Genomic DNA, 24,069 nt, shown 5'->3' with positions numbered 1-24,069 from the left:
AGAGTGGTAATGGTCGACACAAATGTTTGACACGGAAGCAGTGGCATCTGACTTGAAGAATAGCTTGTGCACTGGTGCGAGCTGAACAGTTAGGAATGAACTATAAAATCATTCAGGGTATTATGAGAGGAAATGGTAAAGATAATGAATACTGTGCTGTGAGTGGTTTTGGCAAAAAGTTTTTGATGAACTGTTTTACAAGCACATTTGGAATACTGTGTTCAAGTATGGAGACTTCATCTGAAAAAAGACATTGAGCTTCTTGAAAGGTGCCAAAGACGAGCAACTTGAATGGTGAGATTGGCAGAAGGCTGATCAAATGAGAAAAGACTCCAATTATGTGGTCTACAGGGCTTGGCAACCAGGCACTTCAGAGTTGACCTGATTGAGGCTCTGAGAGGGATTAGTAAAATGAATGAAGGTGGAATTCAAACAATTCCAGAACTAGGGATAATAAATTCAAATTAGAGGGCTTGAGGTTAGATTAGATTGTAGGAAGTTTTCTTGTTTGGAGGAGCCTCGGTTAAACATCTTGTTGGAGACTTGAGAAATTCTTAAAGGCTTCTTCAATTGGGATTTTGGTTAGCTGATCTCAGGTGGAGACAGAGTAAGGTTTTTACATGTTATGGGTTTTTCTGCCTGAATAACATGCAAATTGGCCAATAAACACATAACATGTATACACATAAGACTGGTGCAATATGACCCAGATGCTAATGTGTGGTAAAAACAACTCAGCTCCAGAATCACTGCAAACCTATAGCCTGGCCATGTAGACTAATTAATCTAAATCCAATGAATTTTTTTAGGGAGCCATTTGAAGTAATAGATTTACACAAACTTGCCTTCAAACTTGGATAATTTGGTTTGCAGCTCCATGAAGCTCTCACTACTGTGGATGTGCCCATGTTAAAGCACGTACACGACAATCTGCATTTTCATCTTTGTTGCTTGCTATGACATACATGGAAGGTATTTTGGGCATCTACTGTAGGAACAAACCCTTCCTTTCTGTAGCTGACTGCCTACTCAGATACACTAGTTTATATACTATATAGTGTACAATCACTATGTGAAGTGTAATGAAATAAACTGTTACTTTTACAAGTAACAGTTTATTTCATTACACTTTCCCTTGCATTCATAAGCTTGTTTCCTTAAATGCCCTGGTCTTGGTGTTTCATTATCCTGGACACTCACTGCATTGTGAACGCAAATTGCTCAGCCTGGATGTGACATCATCAATATTTAGCTGTGAATATCTTGTAACATAAGCACTGGATCAAAACACTGGTTAGAATGCTTCTGGTTTATTTTTGACCAGGGTATCATTTACCCCGCCAATTATGTGGCATTACTGGTAATCTCTATAAACAGTGACACATACTAATAGTGGATATATCAAGACTACCCAAAAAAAAAAAAAGTATTCTTACAATCGTCCCAAATAATGGCTACAGCAATTGCTATATAATCGTCATGAAAGGAAGTATTTCCTGTCTTATTACATCCGTTACAGCAAATAAACTATACTAAGCAATTGAAAATGGTGCGTATATTAGTATTTCATTTACAAGCAATGTGCTATGATCCAATGAACTCAGTGTGAGGAAGAGCTGATAACAATTTTAAAATGTTACACAAGCAAATGAGGGAGGTTGAAAAGTTTTTATTTAGCCCAATATAGATTGCAAAGGTTTTTGTGAAAGACAATATTGCCAATCTGTATTGACTCTTGTGTGTTCACAGAAAAAATCACAGAAAATGTAACCATATTTGTCTCCTTCACAGAGGGCATTGAAGTGTGTAAGGTGAATGAAAATGATAGCTGGTTAGAGAATCTGGCACTGCCAGTCATTAAGTATCTTCACTTAAGTCACTGAAAGAAAATCATGAAGACATGCAGCAAACATCAGGTGATGTCTTCCTTCATATGCCACAGTCAAAAACTGGATTGCAGAATTTAGGTGTGGACAAGATAGCATTGAAGATGCACCCTGCAGTGAGGGTTTCTTACTATGTCGACACCTGCCATTCATGACCTGATCATGCAAGACTGCAGAATAACATTGAAGCACATTGAGACAACATTCAATGTCTCCCACAAGCGAGCTCATGAAATTGTGATGAATGTTTTAGGAATGAAGGTTTCTTTGAGGTGGGTTCCAAAAGCAATGAATGCAGAGATCAGAAACTAGAAAGAGTGAGGTGTTGTCATGAGATTGTGTAGCATTTTGAAGCTAATGAAGCTCAGTTTTGGGGGTTGTTATTGTTGTTATTTGGTTTTTTTTAGGAGAATTAGCGAATAAGGCAATATTGCTCCAGGGTCATTCCCTGACCTTTCTGCATCCTCTGTATTTGGTGGTCACGGGCTTGAACCCCGGTCTAATCAAGAAGTGTGTGTTACGCACTGCTACTCCTGCCCACCTGGCTACAGAGGCCCCCAGTTTTGGGAGTATTATGTCATTATAGAATGAAACATGGGTGCACCACTTCAAGCCTGAAACAAAAGAACAATCAAAACAGTGGAAGCATCCCACTTCTCCCTCTCCTAAAACAGTTGAGTGGAAGATGGCTGGGAAAGTCATGGCATCCATATTCTGGGATGCAAAAGGAGTGATCACTGTTGATTTCCTGGAATGAGATGCCACTATCAATGACAAATATTTTTCTACCCTACTGAGACATTTCTGCAAGGAATTGAAGTTCAAGAGGCATGGGGAAATTGGCCAAAGGAGTCTTCTGCTTGAGCTATTACAGCATGTGCCCTACTCACTGGATTTGACTCCCTCAGACTACAGTAGAACTTCAATTGTACGTCACCCTATTTACCATCAGTTTCTGTTAACCATCATTTAACCCCGCTACGCCGCAATGCATTGTGATATTGGTGCCATGTGTCACTCAGTCTTTGTATACAACTCACTATATACGGTTGCACTTTAATCTCTTCTTTCACATTTTAATAATTTTTATTTAGTAAACCTACTGAAATGACAGAGAAACGTAAATGAGTAGCATTGGGATTATTACAAAAAATTGAAATAATCATTTAAGAAAGGGTGAAAGTGCTACAAGTATAGCATCGGTTTATGGAAAAGGAAGAACAGTCTTCTGGATCGAGTCTGGAACATTGTTTTGCTTTTATAGCTGTTAATTTTGAGAAGCCAACTTCACATAAATTTGTAGACCCAAAAGGTAGCAAGTTTGTATTGCCATTTTTGATAATCCTGGATACTCTTCTTGAAAAGAAAGCCAAACATTTTCACAAGTTGGAGGTCCTGAAACACACAAGTTTGTAATGATTCGTCAGACTTCAGGTCGATAAGATCTTCCTTTTGCTCAATGGTAATTTTGGGGCACGAAGAAATTTCAAAAACAAGGAGATCACGAATCCAGTACAACTTTTTTTTCTGGAGATACATTAAATCATTCGGAAAAATTCTTAATTAGCATTGTCAGGTGGATGGAAATGATATCCCTAAATTTTAGACCGTCAATATTATTGCTATTAACAAATTCTGAAAAACAAGGGAATGTCTCAGTATTATTACGCTCTAATTCAATTTTCCAAAGATTAAGTTTCTTTTTGAAAGCGTCTATTTTACCACTGAGTATTAATATCAGTTCCCTGTTCTTGAAGACTTAAATTTAAATCATTAAGTTTTTCAAATATATCAACAAGGTAACTAAGGTTTCCAAGCCATTTTTGATTTGTAACCAATTAAGCAAGGTTCTGATTTTTATCTGATAAAATCAATAAAAACTACATGTTTGAAGTCAAAAATATGTTGCAACACTTTATCACTGGATAACCACCTCATTTTCGTATGTAAAAAGTTTCATAAGCGGATCCCATTTCATTACAAAGTTAGTGAAAACTCGAATATTTAAGCTTCCATTTTTAATAAAGTTGATCACACTTACTGCATCTTTCAAAACTTCGTCCAATTCAGTTTGCATTTCCTTTGCTACTAATGCTTCCCTATGTAGAATGCAATGCAGTAGCGTAGCTACCCTTTCACGGGCCCAGAGGCAAAGGACATGTTCGGGCCCCTACTTAATTAATGAAAATTGCAAAAACAGGAGACAGCCAAAGACGTCGGGCCCCTAAAGGGCATGGGCCTGGAGGCAATTGCCTTGCCTGTCTACATGGTAGCTATGTCACTGATGCAATGGTTCTAAACTATATTTGGAGCAATTTCCTTTACTTCGCCCTTTAAACCTTTATTTTCTCCCGGTAATGCAGCCGCACTATCAGTACAAATCACAACACAGTTGTTTCACGTTAGATCATTCGTTTGAAAGAAAATATATATAATGTCAAAAATCTTCTCGCCTGTCGTTCTTCCTTCGAAGGCTTTGCAAAATAGAAAATCGTACAAAATATCTCCCTCGTAGCAGTATCTGACATATACATATACAATAAGTTGAGCAAAGTTGGGAATATCTGTGGATTCATCTAACTGTATTGCAAAAATTGGACTTTCTCTCAATCGATTTAATAAATTGAATTTTATGTTGTCCGTGATAACTGTAATACGCCACTAGACTGGTCTCTGGACAGAGGAATGGTTTTTAAATTGTTGCTGTATTTTTCTCCATGCATAATTGAAATCATTTTTGTTGCAGCAGGGAGAACAAATTGATATGAAAGCACCGAATTACGAAGCAGATTAAAGCATGCGTGCAACAGACTTGCTATTTGCAGCACAATTTCTTCATTATGTTTCAAATTATTTCAAGTATCTCATATGGTCAATACCTATGCAGAGTATGTATACATTCTGTGATAGATTTGGTTCAATTGATTTTGGTCCTCAGGCACTGGAGTCTGCTAGTATTAACAATATGAATCTATATTGTCCATATCAATATTGGTCCATAGCCAGTGAGCAAATTAAGGTATATTCCCGACGCAATAGGCAGTAGGGTTCATTCATATCTCAGATTTAGTTCGAGTTGTAAATTCTCTACACCTACAGTATTGAAAAAGTAATTTTAACAACAGGTTTTTAGCTTTTATGTACACCAAAAAATAAATTTATTTAAAAATTGTCACGACCCCTTTAATTTATCTCGCAACCCCTCTGTGGGTCTTGCCCCATAGTTTGAGCACCACTGGGTTAACAGACTCAAAAGTGGTGATACTCTGGATGATGATCAAAAAAGTGAATTTCTAATAATAAGAGATTATAGTGGCATTCCATGATGCATAAACATGCTGAATGTAAGAGAGACTAAAAATAAGTATAGAAATATTTTCACATATATTTCAACTGTTACTTTCACAATTGCCAAAAATATTTCCAGAAAAACATAAAAACATGCTGGAATCATTACACCTGCAATGAAGTGTAATGATTCCAGCCACCCCTTTTATAGTGTTATCTTGATTATCAATGCTAATGATGGTAAGCAGGATGGCAGTTAATCAAAAATTACAATTTATTCACACAATTTATAAATTTGTATACAATTTAGACAGTGCAATCAATTACAAAAGGAATTAATCAATTTATTCACAGGATATGCATGATCTGCATGTATATTGAGACAACATTCAACATCTCTCATGAGTGAGCTCACAATATTGTGGTAAATGCCTTTGTAGGATTAAAACTGTCCTACAAGAGAAATTATTGGTACGTAACATAATTTTACATTTTTTAAAACAAAAAAAAAATAAGATAAAATTAAGTTATAAGAAGTAGCATGATATTAGCTTCTGTTTCACCCTCATTGAAATTTTATGTATATTGGTTCTAATTTTCCATGAAAATAAAATGGCATGCTTATATTTAGTGGATATTTTGTAATTAAAAGATTTGTATACAAAGCAGAAAAAGTGACACTTTATTGGCATTTCAAAGAAAACAATCGTATGAGGTGCAGGGAGGAGAAATTCATGCATTGTGGACCCAAGATGTATCTGTTTTATAAATACGGTAATCTCTATTGTTGTTGTTGTTGTTATGACAAGCTGACATTCAACAATCCAGTAGCTTTTAACTAAAAACTTAAATAATGATGTTGTTGAAGTAAAAAGTTAAATAATACTAATAAAAAAGAGCTCCAAATGGATAAATCAAATGCATGTTTGTTCAAGGTTTTATAAACTCTCAGCCAATATTTGCTTTAGTGACAACACCTCTATGAGTTGGCCTGTAACAACTTTGATTTCTGAGTAGGCACATCTAAGTATAAATCCTATTAAAGATGGGAAGAATTTTAATTTATGATTTCTAACTGTGTAGCTAGCTGGATTGAGACAAGTAGCAGGTTCTCATGAACTTGGAAATTACCATTTCAATCTCCACAAAACAAACTGACCCTCCTCAGACAACCCAAAAAATTAACTATTTGATTCCATGGTAATGAAGCAAAAGCAGTTTTGCTATTTTTTTACAGTGTCATGGTTTCAATCTTTTCTTGTATATTTTGATAGCAGAATTTAAAAAAGCAATGTTTATATAATTGTGATTACATGATAGAGAATTCTTGCATGAACAAAAAGATAAATACACAACTGGAAACGTAAGTGATGGTTTATTTAAATGTTACTGGGTGGAAGGTTTCAATTGGTTGAAAACAAACAGTGTAGCCAATGTCAAGAGCTTCATTTGTTCTGTGAGAATTCCTAATTAAAACCATGAATTTTGCAATGCAACATTTTATTTTACACCTCATACAATAAAAGATCACTCCAAAAGTTCAATTCATTTTTTTCCCTGAATAATGATTACTGTGATTGTTAGGAAAGGAAGCATTTATACTTCCTGCCATCACCTTGATTGAGTATATTAAATCTATTGTGGTCATAACCCTTCAGACTACCCAAGAATCATGTTAGAGAGAGCTGAAGGAATTTCTGACTGTGGAAGGAGCCAATAACAAACAAAAAAAAACCCTCACAAATATATGAAAATGGGATGCAGCTAGTGTGCAGACAATGAGAAGTTGACATAATTCTGGATCATAATCCAGAAGTGGACAAATGAAACATTTATTTTCAATGGTAGGATGCAATAACTTTCAGACTGGCACAGATGTACTTCATGTAATGGAAACAGATGTGGAAAAATAAGTGTGCAGGTATTTCTGTGTATGCATTAGTCAATCATTACTGTGTTTCTATTTTCAACAGCAAACATTTCTCTGAAAAATACTGGAATCATTACTTTTGCCATAACTTGCAAATTTTGGTGGAATCAAATTTCTTCAAATTACTCAAAATTCGTCCAAAGTTGAAACTACTATTTCTTAACATTTTAGAACTATAGATCACCTATAAATAAACATTTTTACTGCTGATGTCCCCTCATACTTGCAAGACTAAGTGAATGGAAGTATAGTGTAGACAGTCAGTTAAGCAGTGATAAATAAACTCTAGATAACTCAATATAGTTAGTGATTACTGAAGTATTCAAATAAAAGAAACATTTTATAATTATTCACTTAAAACAAGCACATTAAAAGATTAAATAAAAACTATTTTAAAATAAAAGAATAAAAATTAAAAACAATGGTGTAACTAAATAAATCAATAATAAATTAAGGTCAATGATGAGATAGGTTGTAAGTAATTTTCATTAAAAGTGCTCTGTACCACTGATAAAAATTTTTTTGGCCACTGGTTGAGAGAATGCTATTAATGTGCATGGCAAGAGATATATTGTACTACACTGATTTATTCTTTCTTTATGTGACTAATACATTAAAATCTCAACTCGAACACTGATAAGTTGAATTCATTGATACCTTGAACTCTGACAATTTTCCAACAAAACTTACATAGATAAATGCTTTAAAATTCTTGTTAACTCAAACTGCATTTGATGTTCTTCTGAATAACTCAACATTTTTATGATTTAGTTCCACAAAATGACTACATGGGTTAAATTCAAGCAAAAGTAGACAGGAAATGTATTAGCAGCATATTCATTATATCAGTTCAGGAGACATTCATTCATTCACTCTAACTCAGCAGTTCCCAACCTTTTTTGACTTGAATACCACTATGCCTATATTCTCTGAAATCGTATAATGGTTCTGAATTTTTATTATAAAATATTTCCAGCATAAAAACATAATAATATAAAATTATTATTATGTAACAACAGTCTTCGAGAATGAAAGAATAAAACCACAACTAAATATAAACCGCATAAGTTAATATTAAACTATTTTGTAATTTACAAAAATATACCTATGTAAATCTAAGCAGATGCCATTACAGAATTTTTAGTGTGAATTCCCCAGAGGTTTGCAAACCACCAGTTGGGAACCGTTGCTCTAACTCAGTGGTTTTCAACTGGGGTGCCACAACGTTCCAGGGTTGCCTTGTAATTTGGGTTTAAGTTACTCAAACTTATTATTTTTTAATTTATATGTTTATTTCATTATAAAAAGGTGTACAGTATCTTTTTAATTTTGTGGTGATCTATAATTGATGTTCACTTAGTACCTTTATATAAAGAATAAAATTATACTATTGTAATAGTAGAAATTTAACGGCGCCCCCCCCCCTCTGATGGGCACCAAGTCCAAATTTATGTGAAATATCACCAGTAGAGATATAAACTAACTACAATAAAATAAAACAAAAACAGACTGACCATTATGCCCAATCTCAACAGAGGACCACAAGGCCAATAATGGTCAGGGAATCGCTGCATTTCGATCGAATCGATTGTTTAATTTAATTTTGAATATTTTCGCTCTTCTGTCTTGCCATGCTGTTGGTGTTATTTTTATTTTTTTAATCATCATTCTAATTTATTTTTATATTTCAAGCATCAAGTAGAGGAATGTGCTTTTTGTTTTCAGCTTTTACACACACACACACACACACACACACACACACACACACACACACACACACACACACACACACACACACACACACACAAGCGAATTGGATCTAACAGGCAGAAAATTGAGTAGGGATGCCACAAAATAAAATAAATTACATAGGGGTGCCATTATTAAAAAATGGTTGAAAACCACTGCTCTAACTGAATGACTGACAAAATTACATGATCTTCTGTGAATAAATCTGACAGAAATGAACTTACAGTTGCAATAATTATTTTTCAGCAGTTTCTTAGTGTCATATAGCAATTCAAGTTACAAATACAGTGCTGTACATATACAGGGTGTTTCAGTTAAACGTTTCAGAACTTCTAAGAGGGGTAGGGTACATCCTGACAACTCGAAATCATATAGCAATGTGGGGTCGGAAATGCTTTCCTGAAGCGGTGTTGTACACAGAAGCACCATAAAGAAAAGAGACCGTAAGTGAGAAATCGTTTTAATAATACATGAAAAGAAGCAAAAGGTACATGGATTAAAGTAAGTGTTCGAAGTTTCTTCCACGGGCTACAATGCACGCCTCACATCTCCGACGCATGGACATCCGAACATTCTGGAATACTCCTGGCGAATTTCGAATTTCTTCGGCAGCTACTGCGATTCTTGCAACCAGCTCCTCAGCATTGTCAACAGGGGTGTCATAAACTAGCGATTTCATATGACCCCAGAAATAAAAATCAAGACATGATAGGTCGGGTGACCGAGCAGGCCAACGAACGGGACCACCACGTCCCGTGCGTTGGCCTGCAAGATCACCTCATCGGACCTTACCTGTTACCGTGTCGTCTAACCGGACCTATCTACTTGATCTTTCTGCAACAAGTATTGCCACAACTTTTGAGAGATGAACAGATTTCTGCATTGACGCAACAGACAATGTGGTTCCAACACGATGGAGCCCTGCCCATTAGAGCGGAGATGTTCGTAACTACCTGGATGTCACATTTGGTCAACAGTGGATCGGACGTGGTGGTCCCGTGCGTTGGCCTGCTCGGTCATCCGACCTATCATGTCTTGATTTTTATTTCTGGGGCCATATGAAATCGCTAGTTTATGACACCCCTGTTGACAATGCTGAGGAGCTGGTTGCAAGAATCGCAGTAGCTGCCGAAGAAATTCGAAATTCGCCTGGAGTATTCCAGAATGTTCGGATGTCCATGCGTCGGAGATGTGAGGCGTGCATTGTAGCCCGTGGAAGAAACTTCGAACACTTACTTTAATCCATGTACCTTTTGCTTCTTTTCATGTATTATTAAAACGATTTCTCACTTACGGTCTCTTTTCTTTATGGTGCTTCTGTGTACAACACCGCTTCAGGAAAGCATTTCCGACCCCACATTGCTATATGATTTCGAGTTGTCAGGATGTACCCTACCCCTCTTAGAAGTTCTGAAACGTTTAACTGAAACACCCTGTATACACATACATACAGGATAAATCACGTGGTTTTGTTGTGAATTGGCAGAATGAGAATGAGCACTGTTATTGTGTTACCTGTTTAGTATGCTTTAGTTTAATTTTCAGAGTAGCCATACATACACTTCAGTGAAAGCTTTAGCATTATGCAGGATGGTACCTAAGAGAAACCTAAAGACTGTCAATTGTATATAAAGTTATTCAGGCTGCAGAAAAAAAGGATGCCAAGAAGTCAGTAATTGCTGCTGAATTTGGGATTCTTCCTTCTATGTCCTTAGCTTATCTAGTAGATAACAATATGATTTCAAAGCAGGTAGAATATACTCAATCTTTTAATGGTAAGAAATGAACGAGAGGTGCAGGTTATCCAGATCCAGAATTACATGTATTAAATAGTTTTCTCAGTGACAAGAAAATTCTTATTTTTGAAAAAGGCTGAATAATTTGCTGAAGATCTGAATCATGAAGGATTTAAGGCAAGCAGAAGATAGAAAAAAAAAAAAAAAAAAAAAAGGAACAAAAATTTATCTGAAATCTAAAAGATTAGAGCTCAAATAATGTAGCCAATGCAAAAGAAATGGTCTTGTTTTTCAAGTTTTTGCACAATAAACTTTTTCTCACTTAATATTTTAAATTAAGCGAGTGTACATTTTAAGAGTATAAAACAATTTTACTTAAATTTTAGTTAAATTTTGAGCATTAAAGCAATGTCTGACATAACTATTCCAAGACATTATGTAGGCAAAAAGTTAGCATTAATAATGAAGAACACAATAATACACTGCTCTACATGAATATTTCTGGATTGCACCGATCAGATTTCAGAATATATTTATTTGTTATTAAAAAATGTACAAATAAAATCTACTGCAATAAAATATTACTGTAAAATGTTTAAAATATACTGAGTTAAAAGCATTAAAAATATAATGAAATGAAATCTAAAAACACAGGAGCTTTTAGCATCCATATGTTGCCTTTCTTGCAAAGAAGAAATGAGTATAAATACATGGAACCAATGTAGAGATATCACATAAGGTAAAAGTGAAGAGGGAATGGGAGGGGAGGAAAGGAAAGAAGTAATTTTCAACTGTCCCGAGGTTAATTTAACTTCAGATCATGCATGAATTATTCAAAGGTGGGGGGGTAAGGAAATGTGGGATGGATATTGCCCCAATTCTCTCTTCTCCACTGCTCCCTCCCCCCCCCCTTTCCTATGCTTCTGGGTAATTCACAAGTGACTTGAGGTTAGCTTAACCTTGGGACACTTAAGAATTGCTTTTTTCTTCCCCTCCTCTTCACTTTTACTCTATAGAGGCTTCTACATTACTTTTTTCCATATATTTATATTCAGTGCCTCCTTGAAATATTACATTTGACTTTATTTCATTATATTTTTAATACTTTTAACTCAGTATATTTTAAACATTTTATTATATGTTTCATCAAACTTTAGATTTTATTTTCATATTTTTAATAACAAAAACATATTCTAAAAGCCTGGTTGATGCAATCAAGAATTATTCATGTATTCAGTTCCTGACCTCTAAGGGTTTTTCGGCTATTTAAACTTCACTCTGACTCCTCCAATCTTCCACATGCCATTTAATGCATTCATGTTGAGTATCAAAATATATACATTAGGAGAACTCAGAATGCTCGCTCGGATATTGCTTAGAGAAACCTGAAGCAGATTTACATCTTGGGAGATATCCATAAAACTGAGTTTTTGGCCTGCTTCCCTAAAGCCCTTCTTAAAATACTCTTATTTAACCATACTTCCATTGTCTATATAAAAATGATATATTTTTTTAATTGTAAAAACACATTCACGACTTCCATTACAGCTGCATTAAAGTTATTCTATAATTAACCTATTTTCTCCCTCTCCAGGATTCTTCTCTGTTAAAAGAGGCCATATAGTATCTCAAATTGCAAGATTCCTTCCTGAAATTAAAACCCCTGCCTTGCACTTTAACAACTGAGACTTCACTTGCTGTCATCCAGTTTAGTACCCATTAACACTCCCCACTAATCGTTGTGTATTATCAACCTTATGAACTATTGCAGCAGTTCCCAACCGGTGGTTCACAAACCCCTGGGGGTTCGCAAAAATGTTCCAGGGAGTTCACACTAAAAATTCAGTAATGGAGTCTGCTTAGATTTACATAGGTATATTACTGTAAACTACAAAATATAACTAATAATACACAATAAAGTGAATTAAAATTAAATAAAAAGTAAAGAATTGCCAAAGAAAGAAACCACATATCCCAAAATTCCTTATAATTAGTTTACTATCTTATAGTGTTAAATAAATATATCATGTTAAATAAATATGTTTTCCATACTAAATTTTTTTCATTCTCAAGAACCATTGTTATGTATAGGTACTTTTCTTTTTTTTTTTAAGAACATATAGTACTTAGTAGCATGCATGGGTTGAGTGTTGAAAAGTTGAAAGAAGATTATAATTGACACTATAATTGTTGACATTATAATTGAACTTTTGAAGATTGTAATTTTCAGGAAACACATATGAAGGAAGGCTGTTCCAGAAAACAGAAGTTGAATGAATAAATGAGTAACAAGAAAAGTTGGTTCTGTGAGTTTGAACTTGGACAGTAAAAGGATGTTGACTTTCGCAGCACGTGTTTGGACTTCTTTGAAAGAGAGAGAACTGGAACTATAGAAGCCTGAGGAGGTTGGTGTGTGTGTGTGGGGGGGGGGGGTACCGTCCCAGATGTGGGAATATTCCATGGTAGGCCGTATTTGCAATTCCTACAGAATCAATGACTGTTTGGAAGAAAAGTAATGCCAAAAACGAAAGAGAAAACCTACTTTTTTAGATGCAAAGAACGCAATATTTGTAATGTGCTTTATGCCAAGACATTATAAGTCAGGGTAATCCCCAAGATCTTGCATAGAAATCGGAGCATCATCAGAGATAAGATTAGGAGCAGAAGAATCCTTTTTGCAAGATTTAAGACAGGACTGAGCTTTAGAAGGATTGAAATTAAGTTATGTTTGCCTTGTGCTAAGTGTTTTTGTGCTGTTTACTTGTCTTAATGTATCCCTTAAAAGTTATTTAAACTTTATGTACTAGCATTAGCCTTCCATTTATTTAAAACATGGCTGTCCTTGGTACATCTTTCCAAAGAAGGAAGATTCTTTGACTTTTATGTTCTAATAGAGGGGGGGGGGAGAAACACTTGTGGAGATGTGATCAAGATGTTATTTCCGCCCATCATCAGAGAAACATCTCTACTCATCCTCCCTAATTAGCAGTTCCCCTGAAAACCATCAAAGCCTCCTCAATGACATCAACAAAGATCTTTGCACCATCTCTGTTCATATGCATTCCATCTCTAAAAGCAGATTAGATTCCTTCTATCTACTAGGGTGGGTCACACTGATAAAAAATTTCCTCCTAAAAACCTTGCAGAGTCTCTCAAGTCTACAGTTCTTTCTACAAGGTGTTCAAAGCATATAATCTCTCCTATCATGTCTGGGTAGAATTAGAGACAATATGACCTATCTTGTGAAAGGTTGTTTGCTAGCTTGTTATTCATGTGCAGTTAATATCATAGTCCCTGCATGGATAACAATACTCACTCCCCTCCTTGAAAATGGACAACCTATTGGAAACATCAACTTTAGCTACAGGCACACATATCTGGTTCCAGTTCACCTAATTTTAATAAAAACGTTTCTCATTTACCTGAAAACAGACTCCTTTGGTGATGTGGGAGACTTTGTATATCATTGTTGATTTGGAAAGTCTCCCACAGCTTGTATTATCCTTAATGATGTTACATCCATCTTTGAAATATCCTATCACTTGATAAAGCTTCTTCACCAAATGCTTCAACAATAATTTCTATACTTTCTGTGGCTGATTTCTTCAACAAAAATTAATTTTATATATCTTTATTCAAAAAACTGATATTCTAAAAAAAATTATAGAAAGTTCATCATCATCATCATCAGCCATTTTCAATCCACTGCAGGATGAAGGCCTCTCCAGCAACTTTCCAGTTCCTTCTGTTTTGAGCACTGGCCATCCATTTACTACTCAAAAACTCATGAATTTCATCTATCCATCTCCGCCTTTGTCTTCCAGGTTTTCTTCTAGCCCCTCTTGGGTACCATTCTGTTATTTTCTTAGTCCATCTGTCATCATGTCTTCGAGCTATGTGTCCTGCCCAAGACCATTTTAGTTCTTTAGTTTTGATAAGAATGTCCTTTACTTGAGTTTGCTGCCTAATCCATGTGTTTCTCTTCTTATCTAACAGTCTGATTCCCAATATAATTCGTTCCATTCTTCGCTGTGTAGTTCTTAGCTTCTCTTCCATTCTTTTGGTGAGTGCCCAAGTTTCACTTCCATAAGTCATGGTGGGGAGTATACATTGATTCATTATTTTACGTTTCAGACAAACTGGGATATTGCTCTTCAGTATGTGGCTATATTTCCTGAATGCTATCCATCCAAAATTTATTCTTCTCTTGACTTCCAGCCATTTATCATTATTACAGCTAATAACTTGTCCCAGATAAGTATATGACTCCACCTTTTCAATTACTGCTCCTTCAATCATTATTTCCCTTTCCGTGGCATACTTGTTCATCATTACTTTTGTTTTATCCATATTCATCTTTAGTCCAAAATCCTTACTAACTGTGCATAACTGATTAAGATTTTCCTCTAATTCTTTGGGATCGTGGCTTATGACCACAATGTCATCTGCAAATCGTAAATGGTTTAGGTACTCTCCGTTCACATTGACTCCTTTCTGCGACCAGTCTAATCTTCTGAAAGCTTCCTAAAGGGCAGCAGTAAACAGCTTCGGAGATATTGTGTCTCCTTGTCGAACTCCTTTCTCGATTTTAAATTTGCTACTGTCTTTATCTAGTCTAATAAAGGATGTAGCACTCTCATATATTTTCTTCAAAATCATAATATATGGAGTATCTATGCCTTGTCTTTCCAGTGGCCGAAACATTGCCTTATGCTGTATGGAGTCAAATGCCTTTTCATAATCCACAAATGCCAGGCATAATGGTGTTTTATATTCATTTGCTTTCTCCATTAGCTGTGATATTACGTGAAGGTGATCCATAGTTGAGAATCCTGTCCTAAAGCCAGCTTGCTCTTTCGGTTGATTCTCATCAAGTATTCTTTCTAATCTGTTAGTAATGACCCATGTGAACAACTTGTAGATATGGGATAACAAGCTAATTGGTCTATAATTTCCAATTTCTGATTTATCTCCTTTCTTATGCAGCAAAACTATGACTGCATTATTCCACTGCTTAGGCATCACACCTTTTCTAATGCACTTTGTGAAGAGCCTTGCCAGTTTTTGTGTTATGTCTCTTCCTCCCATTTTTAACAACTCTACAGTAACTTCATCTTCCCCCGGGGCTTTCCGATTCTTCATTTTCTTCAATGCATGTTCTACCTCATCAGGAAGAATATCGGGTATGTCGTATGTGTTGCTACTTTGCAATCCATGTTCCCCACTGCTGGTATCATTCCCTCGCTCCTTGTATAATTCTCTATAGTAGTCTTCTGCTATTTGAATTATGCCTTCTCTGCTGTTTATAAGTACACCATCGCTATTCTTCAGTTTCAGTATCATTTGTCTTTCTGTATTACTGCTCATGGCTGCTGATTTAAATCCTTTGTTTTCCCTTAATGCTTGTTCTACTTTTCTTGTGTTAAATCTTCTTATGTCCTCTCTGAGTCTCTTTCTAATGGCTTTGCATAACTCAGTATACTCAATTTTCTCCCTGTCAGTGTTTTTCTTGCTCTTCATTTGTCGTCTTTGGTTCATCATGACAAGTGTTTCTTGGCTAATTTTTTCTTCTTTGGATTTCTGTTTCCCTATAGGTTTCTTGGGCTTTATCACTTTCAGAAAGTTGTAATATTCCTCGTCGATATCTTGGTCCTGAGCAGTCTGCAGAAGCTCAAACTTGTTCTTAAGTTCCAGTACATACTGCTTTTTCTCCTCCTCTGTTATTTCAAAGACCTTTGTATTATTTACTCGAGTCAGTTTTTTCCTTTCCTTTCCTACATCTATATCAAGTGTACATCTTACCATTCTGTGATCACTTCCAACATTTACCTTATTCAGGATGGTAACATCATTCACAATATATCTTCTGTTAGTGAGGATGAAGTCGATTTCATTAGTTGTTAATCCATTTGGACTCTTCCATGTCCACTTTCTGTTCACCCTTTTCTTGAAAAAAGTGTTCATTACTGACAGTCCTTGAGATTCTGCAAATTCCACAAGTCTTTCACCTCTTATTTCTTTCACCAATTCCAAAATTTCCTATAGTTCCTCTTTCTGCGCTGTTTTGCCTTTTTCCAACCTTAGCATTGAAGTCCCCCATAATAATAGTGTAGTGGGTTTTCTGCTCATCTAGAAGACTCTCAATTTCAGTGTACATTTCTTCAACCTCTTCATCCTCATGGCTCGATGTTGGTGCATAAATCATTATAATCTTTAGCTTGTACCTCTTAGAAATCTTGAGTATTAGTCTTGACACCATTGGTGATGTACTTTTGAATTCCAAAATGTTGTTTTTTAAATCTTTATGGACCAGAAACCCATCTCCACCTTCACTCCTTTCACTGTTTCCATTGGTGTACAGCAGATTTCCACTTGATAGACTTATAAGTGACTCATTTCTTCTTCTTGTTTCAGCCAAACCGATGATATTCCAATTCACATTTTCTAATTCCTTTTCCAGCTCTAATATCCTGTCTTCACCGATGAGTGATCGTACGTTATAACAGGCCAAGTTCAATTTCCGTGCATGGCAGCCTGGTCGTACCCAGAGATTCTTAGCACCCTCTGCTTCCACTCTGATCCTCTCGCTGCCGTAAGAGGGAGAGTGAAAGCTGCTGGGGACTGAGGGCCATTTGTATTGTTGTGCTCTCATTGCTGGAGGGTTTGGTCTTTTCCTCTTCACGCTGACCAGGCGTCTTGAAGAGAACCACTCTACACGTTCGTTGCCACCTAAGTGACGTAACAGGGCTTACCATCGAGAAGGTGTGCATGAGTGGATTTTAGGGAGGCAGGCCAACCGGACTTCTCCTAAATCTTCTGTAATAGAGAGATATTGGATCCATCAGTGTTTCAGGCTGAGTGTCGGATAACACACAGGATATCTGTTCCCCTCTAAGCCCCTTAGAGGGGAACAGAAAGTTACTCCATACCAATAAAAGATAAATATAAACTTTTCAATTCAGTGTAACTAATGCATTGTCTGCTATTGTAAAAGGATTCCAGACATATTAGATTACAAAATAAAACAGATTTTCTTATTCAATGTTCAAATATATATATATATATATATATATATATATATATATATATATATATATATATACATATATAATAAAAAAAAAAAAAAAAAAAACCTGTGCTGGAGTTTTCTGATCCTGCCTTGTACATAAAATAGTAATGAATGCTTTATTAAGTTATATATACACTATATACTGTTAGGAAGTACATTTTTTCTTTTATAATACAGTAAACCCCTGCTATTCGCGGGGGTTACATTCCTGAGAAATGCCACGAATACTGAAAACATGAATACTGAGTTATGGCTCCCACAGTAATAAAGGGGTTCTGTTCCAAAGTATGAAATATATAAGAAAAACTAGTCTAAAATTCTGTCTACGTATGTATTATATGTACATAGACAGTACATAGTGAAATGCAAGCATATGGCATCAAAATGAAAATAAGAAACAATTTAATATTAAATATAATATCTATTAGAAATTTCAAACAAATCTTTCAATCCAGCACCTTTGCTAGCTAAAAAACTTATCCCGCCAGTGCTATCACCAGTTTCACTAAAGTGTTGATAAAGGAGTTTTGCCTTTTCACGAATGATGAGTAAACTTAACAGAATTTTATTTTGAGTTCGGCCTTCTAACCACAGAGTTAAAGCCTTTTCCATTTTTTTTTAAATGTAACATCACGAGTTACAGAGAAAATTTTTGAAGCAATTAGCGCGTTTTCATGGACACTACGGCAGATTTTTTCTTCCAATTTTTGATTGTTCATATCGTTGACTCATTGATTTTATAATATTTTGCCACTGAGGACACTTTCACCATTAAAAATTTTGCCTAATAACTCAATTTTATTCGCTAATGTAATCACCTTTGATCTTTTCACATTTCCCTTGTTATTCATAGCCATATTTTTGTACGGGTTAGAAAGAACTTGTCCACAATAAAGTTACTTTCTTCCATTAACACACTCACAAAAGTCTGTTTTTACACTGCAAAACGGTAGATTTATCACTTTTGTAATACATCAATTTAATAAATTTTAATTTAATTTTAATTTAATAAACTTTAATAAATTTAATAAATTTATTCAATTTATAAGCATATAAATTAAAAGCAAACAACGAAACCTTCCATGACAAGCACATAACACATACTGAACAAGGATTAGTGAGAAACATCCACGCTCGCAATTTTGTCACCCCTCTCCCCCCATCCACTGAGCACTTTTGACCGGGAAAGATAATTTTAGCCACGCCCATGTTTTTCTATGGCGGAAAATGTTTGTGGCGCTTTAAAATTCACATTGTTTTTAGGTTTTATTTTATATTAAATCAACGACAGTGAATACACGAAACCGCGAATACAGATACTGCGAATAGAGGGGTTTACTGTATTATAATAAAAATTATGTAAGTACATTCATACTGTAACCTATTTTCAGGGGAAAAAATATGAATGTACAGAAGTGTAAAAAAGGTATTGAAAATGCCAATGTGTGAGGGGTTGTAATGAAACTTATACACCTATCTCTAAATATAAGCATAATCAAGCAGGAAAACTACCAATAGTGGTCCAGCATTATTCTTCATTCAAATATTAGTTAAACAATTATTTGACTAAAAACAGTTTCTTTGTTTAAGAGTCTATACCACTCCCTCCCACCCTTGATACTCTCTGTAGACATCAGAAATAACAGAACAAAAGACTAATGTGGCTAGAAACTAGTCTGACCTGTGGACATTGCATTATTACAAACTGAGAATTTCAAATACCTCATACCTTGCACATCCACAATACAAAAATAAAATTCCAGACATTTAAATGAAGAAAAACTTTCTGAAGAAAGACAAAGCCTTTCAACATAATTCCTTATAGTAACAAGCCAAAAAAGTGTTTATAGCAATTTAAGAATAATACCACTGTCCATTAAATAATTTAACATTTAACTATAAATTAATAAACCACCTGAATATTAATTAAATTTGTTACCAATATGGATTATTAGCATCCAGTTAAACAATCTTTAATCCTCAACTCTTGCATTAAGTGGATATTATTTTAACAAAACCACATTCACATGATAAATCTGACACTCTCATGTATAATTACCTCATTTTCTTGCCTCCTTTTGAAAATTTGATCTTCAACCTCTCCAAGATCTGAAAAGTTTAATGTGTATATTAAGATATGGATTTACTTCCACTAAATACTGGGTGACCAAAAATAGGACTTGACAAAGTATTATTTAATATCCCAAGAAAGAAATCCGCTGAAGCAAACATGCTGTAGAACTGCCATTTAAGTTTTAAGCACAGCTAGGAAACAAACACATTTATCTTCTTTAGATGAACAGACATCAACACACAACTCACTGTTCCACAAAGTAATCAGCAACAAAGTTATAGATGATTTGAAATATAATCCAATCCAGCATTTTCCATCAAGTTCACTCAAACTTATTATAACAAAAACACAATGTGATTGTTAATTAATATATTCATTTAGAAATTGACCTCAGGATCAAATCTAAGAGTGAAAAAAAAAATAAAAAAATAAATAAATAAAAATACTAACACTGACCAACAAATACATTGTTCTGAGACACTGCAGCAGTAAACGTTCCACAATGTTCATGGCCCATATAATCACAGAATGGGTTCAGAAAGATATTCATCTCTCATCATTCAATAACTCGTTAAAATTTTATTGTGTGGGATCTTGAAAATCAGCTACTGATAGTTATAAACTGCACGACCTACGATAAGGGCATCTGAAACAACTGATGTGGTACGGTTGCAAAGGGTATATTTTGTACACACAACGGAAATTATTCAAAAGAAGGGCACTTTACTGCATTCTTGGCTTAAACCTCAGTTTAGAAATTTAGATGTGGATTTACTTATGGATAGAAGACATGGATACACAAGTAATTTAGAATTCTAAATGCCATGTTTCATGCACTACTTGAAGTCTTCTACAATGGCAAAAATACATCGAAATTTACATTATATGCATATGAACATACAATACACTTTGTAACACAAACAGTCATATAAATTTGAGTAAGATATAACAGTACCCTACTTCAGTCACCACAAAATGACAACTGTTCGAATTGATATCCTACATTTGGTTGTCTACTGAACAAGTAAATACGTGGGCTGTGTTAGGGTTACTAAGAGTAGAAACAGGTGCAAGTATACTTGCATACACCGTAAAGCTAGGAGCATTAAATAAATTTAATGCAGAAGCACATTTAAGTGCTGATACTGTCTGGGTATTCTCAGAGATTAATTTCCCCCTCCCAAAAAAAAAAACTAACAGACCTGACTGATGTGTATCATATGCTACATTAGGTATATTGCATATCAGTCATGCAAGAAACTGTACTTTTAAGTTTTTTTTGTTTCTTCTTTTTCTTTTCTGCCAAGTTCAAAAGAGAGGTATTACACCTGTCTGAAATCCAGCAATCTTGGAGTCTGACAATTGTCAATTCTTGGAAGATAAATCTAACCAAGTATGATGTGTCAAAGTAAGTGGAAAAATCTGAGCAGAAATAAATGGAGAATGCATTAGTAACTCTGGTGCTTATTTTTTGACAATACAGTCAGTCCTCATATAACACGTGTTTACACTACACGAATTCGATCACATGCAATTTATAAATAGGGAAACGATACTGTATACAACGCGAACCGAATTCGCTTATGCACAATTCGCCTTTGTGTTTACAAGACATGGCAGTCGAATGCTGAATCACCGCAACACGATAGGAATGAAGAGAAGATTCTGAAAATGTATTTATATTTTTTTTATATCAGTGAAGGGGAAACACATTTCACCATAATAACGTAAAAATCCACACAATTCCAGCTATCGGTATTATCGTAAATGCCATTAGATCGAGTTTACCTATAGTTTATAACAAATTCCACTAGCAGAAACGCAACTGGAAATTGTTTTTATTGTTTTATGGTAGTAACCACAGAAATGTGCTTTAGTAAAATGTGAGGTGTTAATAGTGTATCTCTGCCTTTACAGTATTGTTTATTCAACTGCTACATGAGCACAGCTTTAGTTGTGATTGTGCTTTATTCCCTAAAGATGAGTAAAATACTTAAAAGGTGTGAAAATGAAGCGTCTTGGTGAAGACACTACAGATTCAGAGAGAAAAAGAAAAGCAATATCGATAAACAGAGGCGGACTGTGTCAAATTGTTGTTGTTGTTTTGGTTTTTAGGAGCATTAGCAACTAAGGCCATATTGCTCCGGTGCGGTGGTCATTCCCTGATCTTTCCACATCTTCCACATTTGGTGGTGACGGGCTCGAACCCCGGTCTAATCAAGAAGCGTGTGCTATGCACTGCTGCTCCTTCCCACCTGGCTACGGAGGCGCGGACTGTGTCAAAAATTCTTACCCAGGAAAATTTGTGGTGGCCTCGTACTATGGTTTATGGCCAAAATCACACAGGCCTCCGGCCCACCGGGCTTTCCCCGGTGAGGCTTATGGCCAGTCCGCCTCTGTCGATAGAGAAAAAATATGAAATTGTGAAACGCTTTGAACGAAATGAAAGACCATGTGATGTTGCACATGCTACAGGCCTAAAGGAGGCAACGCCGAGAATTAGAAAGAATGCAGAGAAAATAAAAACAACTTTCATAGCAGGAATAACTCAAAGTGTAATTAAAATCCATTAGATCAAGACACAAAGAATTGGAAGAAATGGAACGGCTGTCATCTGTTTGTATAGAAAATAAAACAAAAAAGTTTGCTTACTATAGAAGAAGCAAAAGCATTAGCAATATTTTATTACATAATAGTCGTAATAAAATACATATGTGGTTACAAATGTGTGTTCAACCTTGGGTGGTCAGCACCTAACTCTATTTTTTCCATAGGGGCTTTTGTTTATATTGCACGATTTTGCATTGCACGAGGGTTTCTAGGAACACAACTATCGTGCTATACGAGGACTGACTGTACTTTTACATATTTTTTAACTATGGTATTTTATTATTTATTCTTTTACCTCCTTGAACCATCTGTAAAAAATCTGGAAATGAGAAACATCAGCACAATGAAGTTAACAAATAAATTACCTATAAAATTATTTCAGTGATATTCTACTTAATAAAATAAATAATGAGAATGGAAAAAAATATACAGAGGTGCAAATATTGCATGGGATTTATCAAAAATCAGGGTCATACAGGAATCAAAGTAGAGGGTTTTAAATTTATTTATTATTTTTTATTTCCCCCCTACCCCATGAATGATATAGAAAAGTTTTCCAATTCACAGGAAAGTGTTCTGCAACCATCAGAGCATCACTTACCCTAAAATCAATGCAAAAGTACAATAGCTGTTCGAGAGTCAAAAAACAGAGTATGATGAGCTTTACTGAGCATGTAGAGTGTAGGCTGTAATTTCATGGCGTATGGTACAGGTTTCAAACAATTTATCTGGAAAGCTTTGAAAGCAAAATAAGCCAGTTTGAGTTTTTTTTTTTTTTTTTTTTTTTCGGTTTTCTGGGCAGTACACATAACCTTGTACTGTTTGCCAACTGCACTCTTGAACACTGTGGAAGCAGCAATCAGAAACTAAGTTCTCCTCAGCTGTGTTCAGATACATTTTATTCGGTAAATGCATGCTTGTTTTACTTAATACAATATGAAACAGCTCTATGGAATATAATTTAAAAAGCAAAAATGGCAAATATGATCATGTTTTACTAAACATATAAAAACAGTTTGCAGTAACTGTTCATTTAAATATCCAAGCAAACTTTTTCTTGCAGGTTTTTCATGATCAGTGCAATACATGTGATATGAGGACAGGATAAGACCCTCCCTTGATTTATAAAGCAATGAAGTTTTAACTAATATAAAGGTTATTGAAAACTAACATCAATAAATATTTATTTCCAAATAAAATGTCTGGGATGGGAAGTGCTCTAACTCTTGCTGATAATCAAAATCTAGAAATATGAACAAAACATCATCCTCTCTGTCAAAGTAACTACACACCAATAAAAAATTAATACATAGATATGTCATGAATGTTAAACAAGTTGTTAGATAATGAAATGATCAGGAGTACAATACTGATGATTTCAAGGCAAACTTTACCAGGGGGTGTGTGTGTGTGTGTGTGTGTGTGTGTGTGTGTGTGTGTGTGTGTGTGTGTGTGTGTGTGTGTGTGTGTATACACACAGTTAGAAAAGTAGTATTAGTTGCATAAGGAGATTATGGGACTGTTCAACTGAAAGAAAGAAAAAAAAAAAAAAAAAAAAATACAGAAATAAGTTTGGTAAACTGAAATTCGGCAGCCAACAGGCTTTCTATCAGGATTGGTTGGTTGGGTTTTATTGGCGCATTAGCAACTAAGGCTATAATGCTCCTTTCTATCTATCAGGATCAAAAACACAGAATTAATAGACTGCAATCTGCTAACTGAGTTAT

At 35.1% G+C, this 24,069-nt stretch overlaps 1 protein-coding gene across 2 annotated transcripts in view; it reads right to left on the bottom strand.

The window, feature by feature from the left end:
* Rat1 (5'-3' exoribonuclease 2 Rat1) overlaps positions 1-24,069 on the bottom strand; it is a 458,579-nt gene that overhangs the window by 214,051 nt on the left and 220,459 nt on the right. For both annotated transcript variants that reach the window (XM_090376618.1, XM_090376619.1), the window contains exon 15: positions 19,718-19,767. In XM_090376618.1, the coding sequence (XP_090232744.1) occupies positions 19,718-19,767 (50 nt within the window). The remainder of the gene's footprint in view (positions 1-19,717; positions 19,768-24,069) is intronic.

Source organism: Mastigoproctus giganteus, chromosome 6 (assembly GCF_048544385.1).
Source record: "Mastigoproctus giganteus isolate SK-2022 chromosome 6, ASM4854438v1, whole genome shotgun sequence".
In the NCBI taxonomy this organism is placed as follows: Eukaryota; Metazoa; Arthropoda; class Arachnida; order Uropygi; family Thelyphonidae; genus Mastigoproctus; species Mastigoproctus giganteus.
Note: the sequence above shows the minus strand (reverse complement) of the source record. Positions and strands in the feature narration are given on the sequence as shown.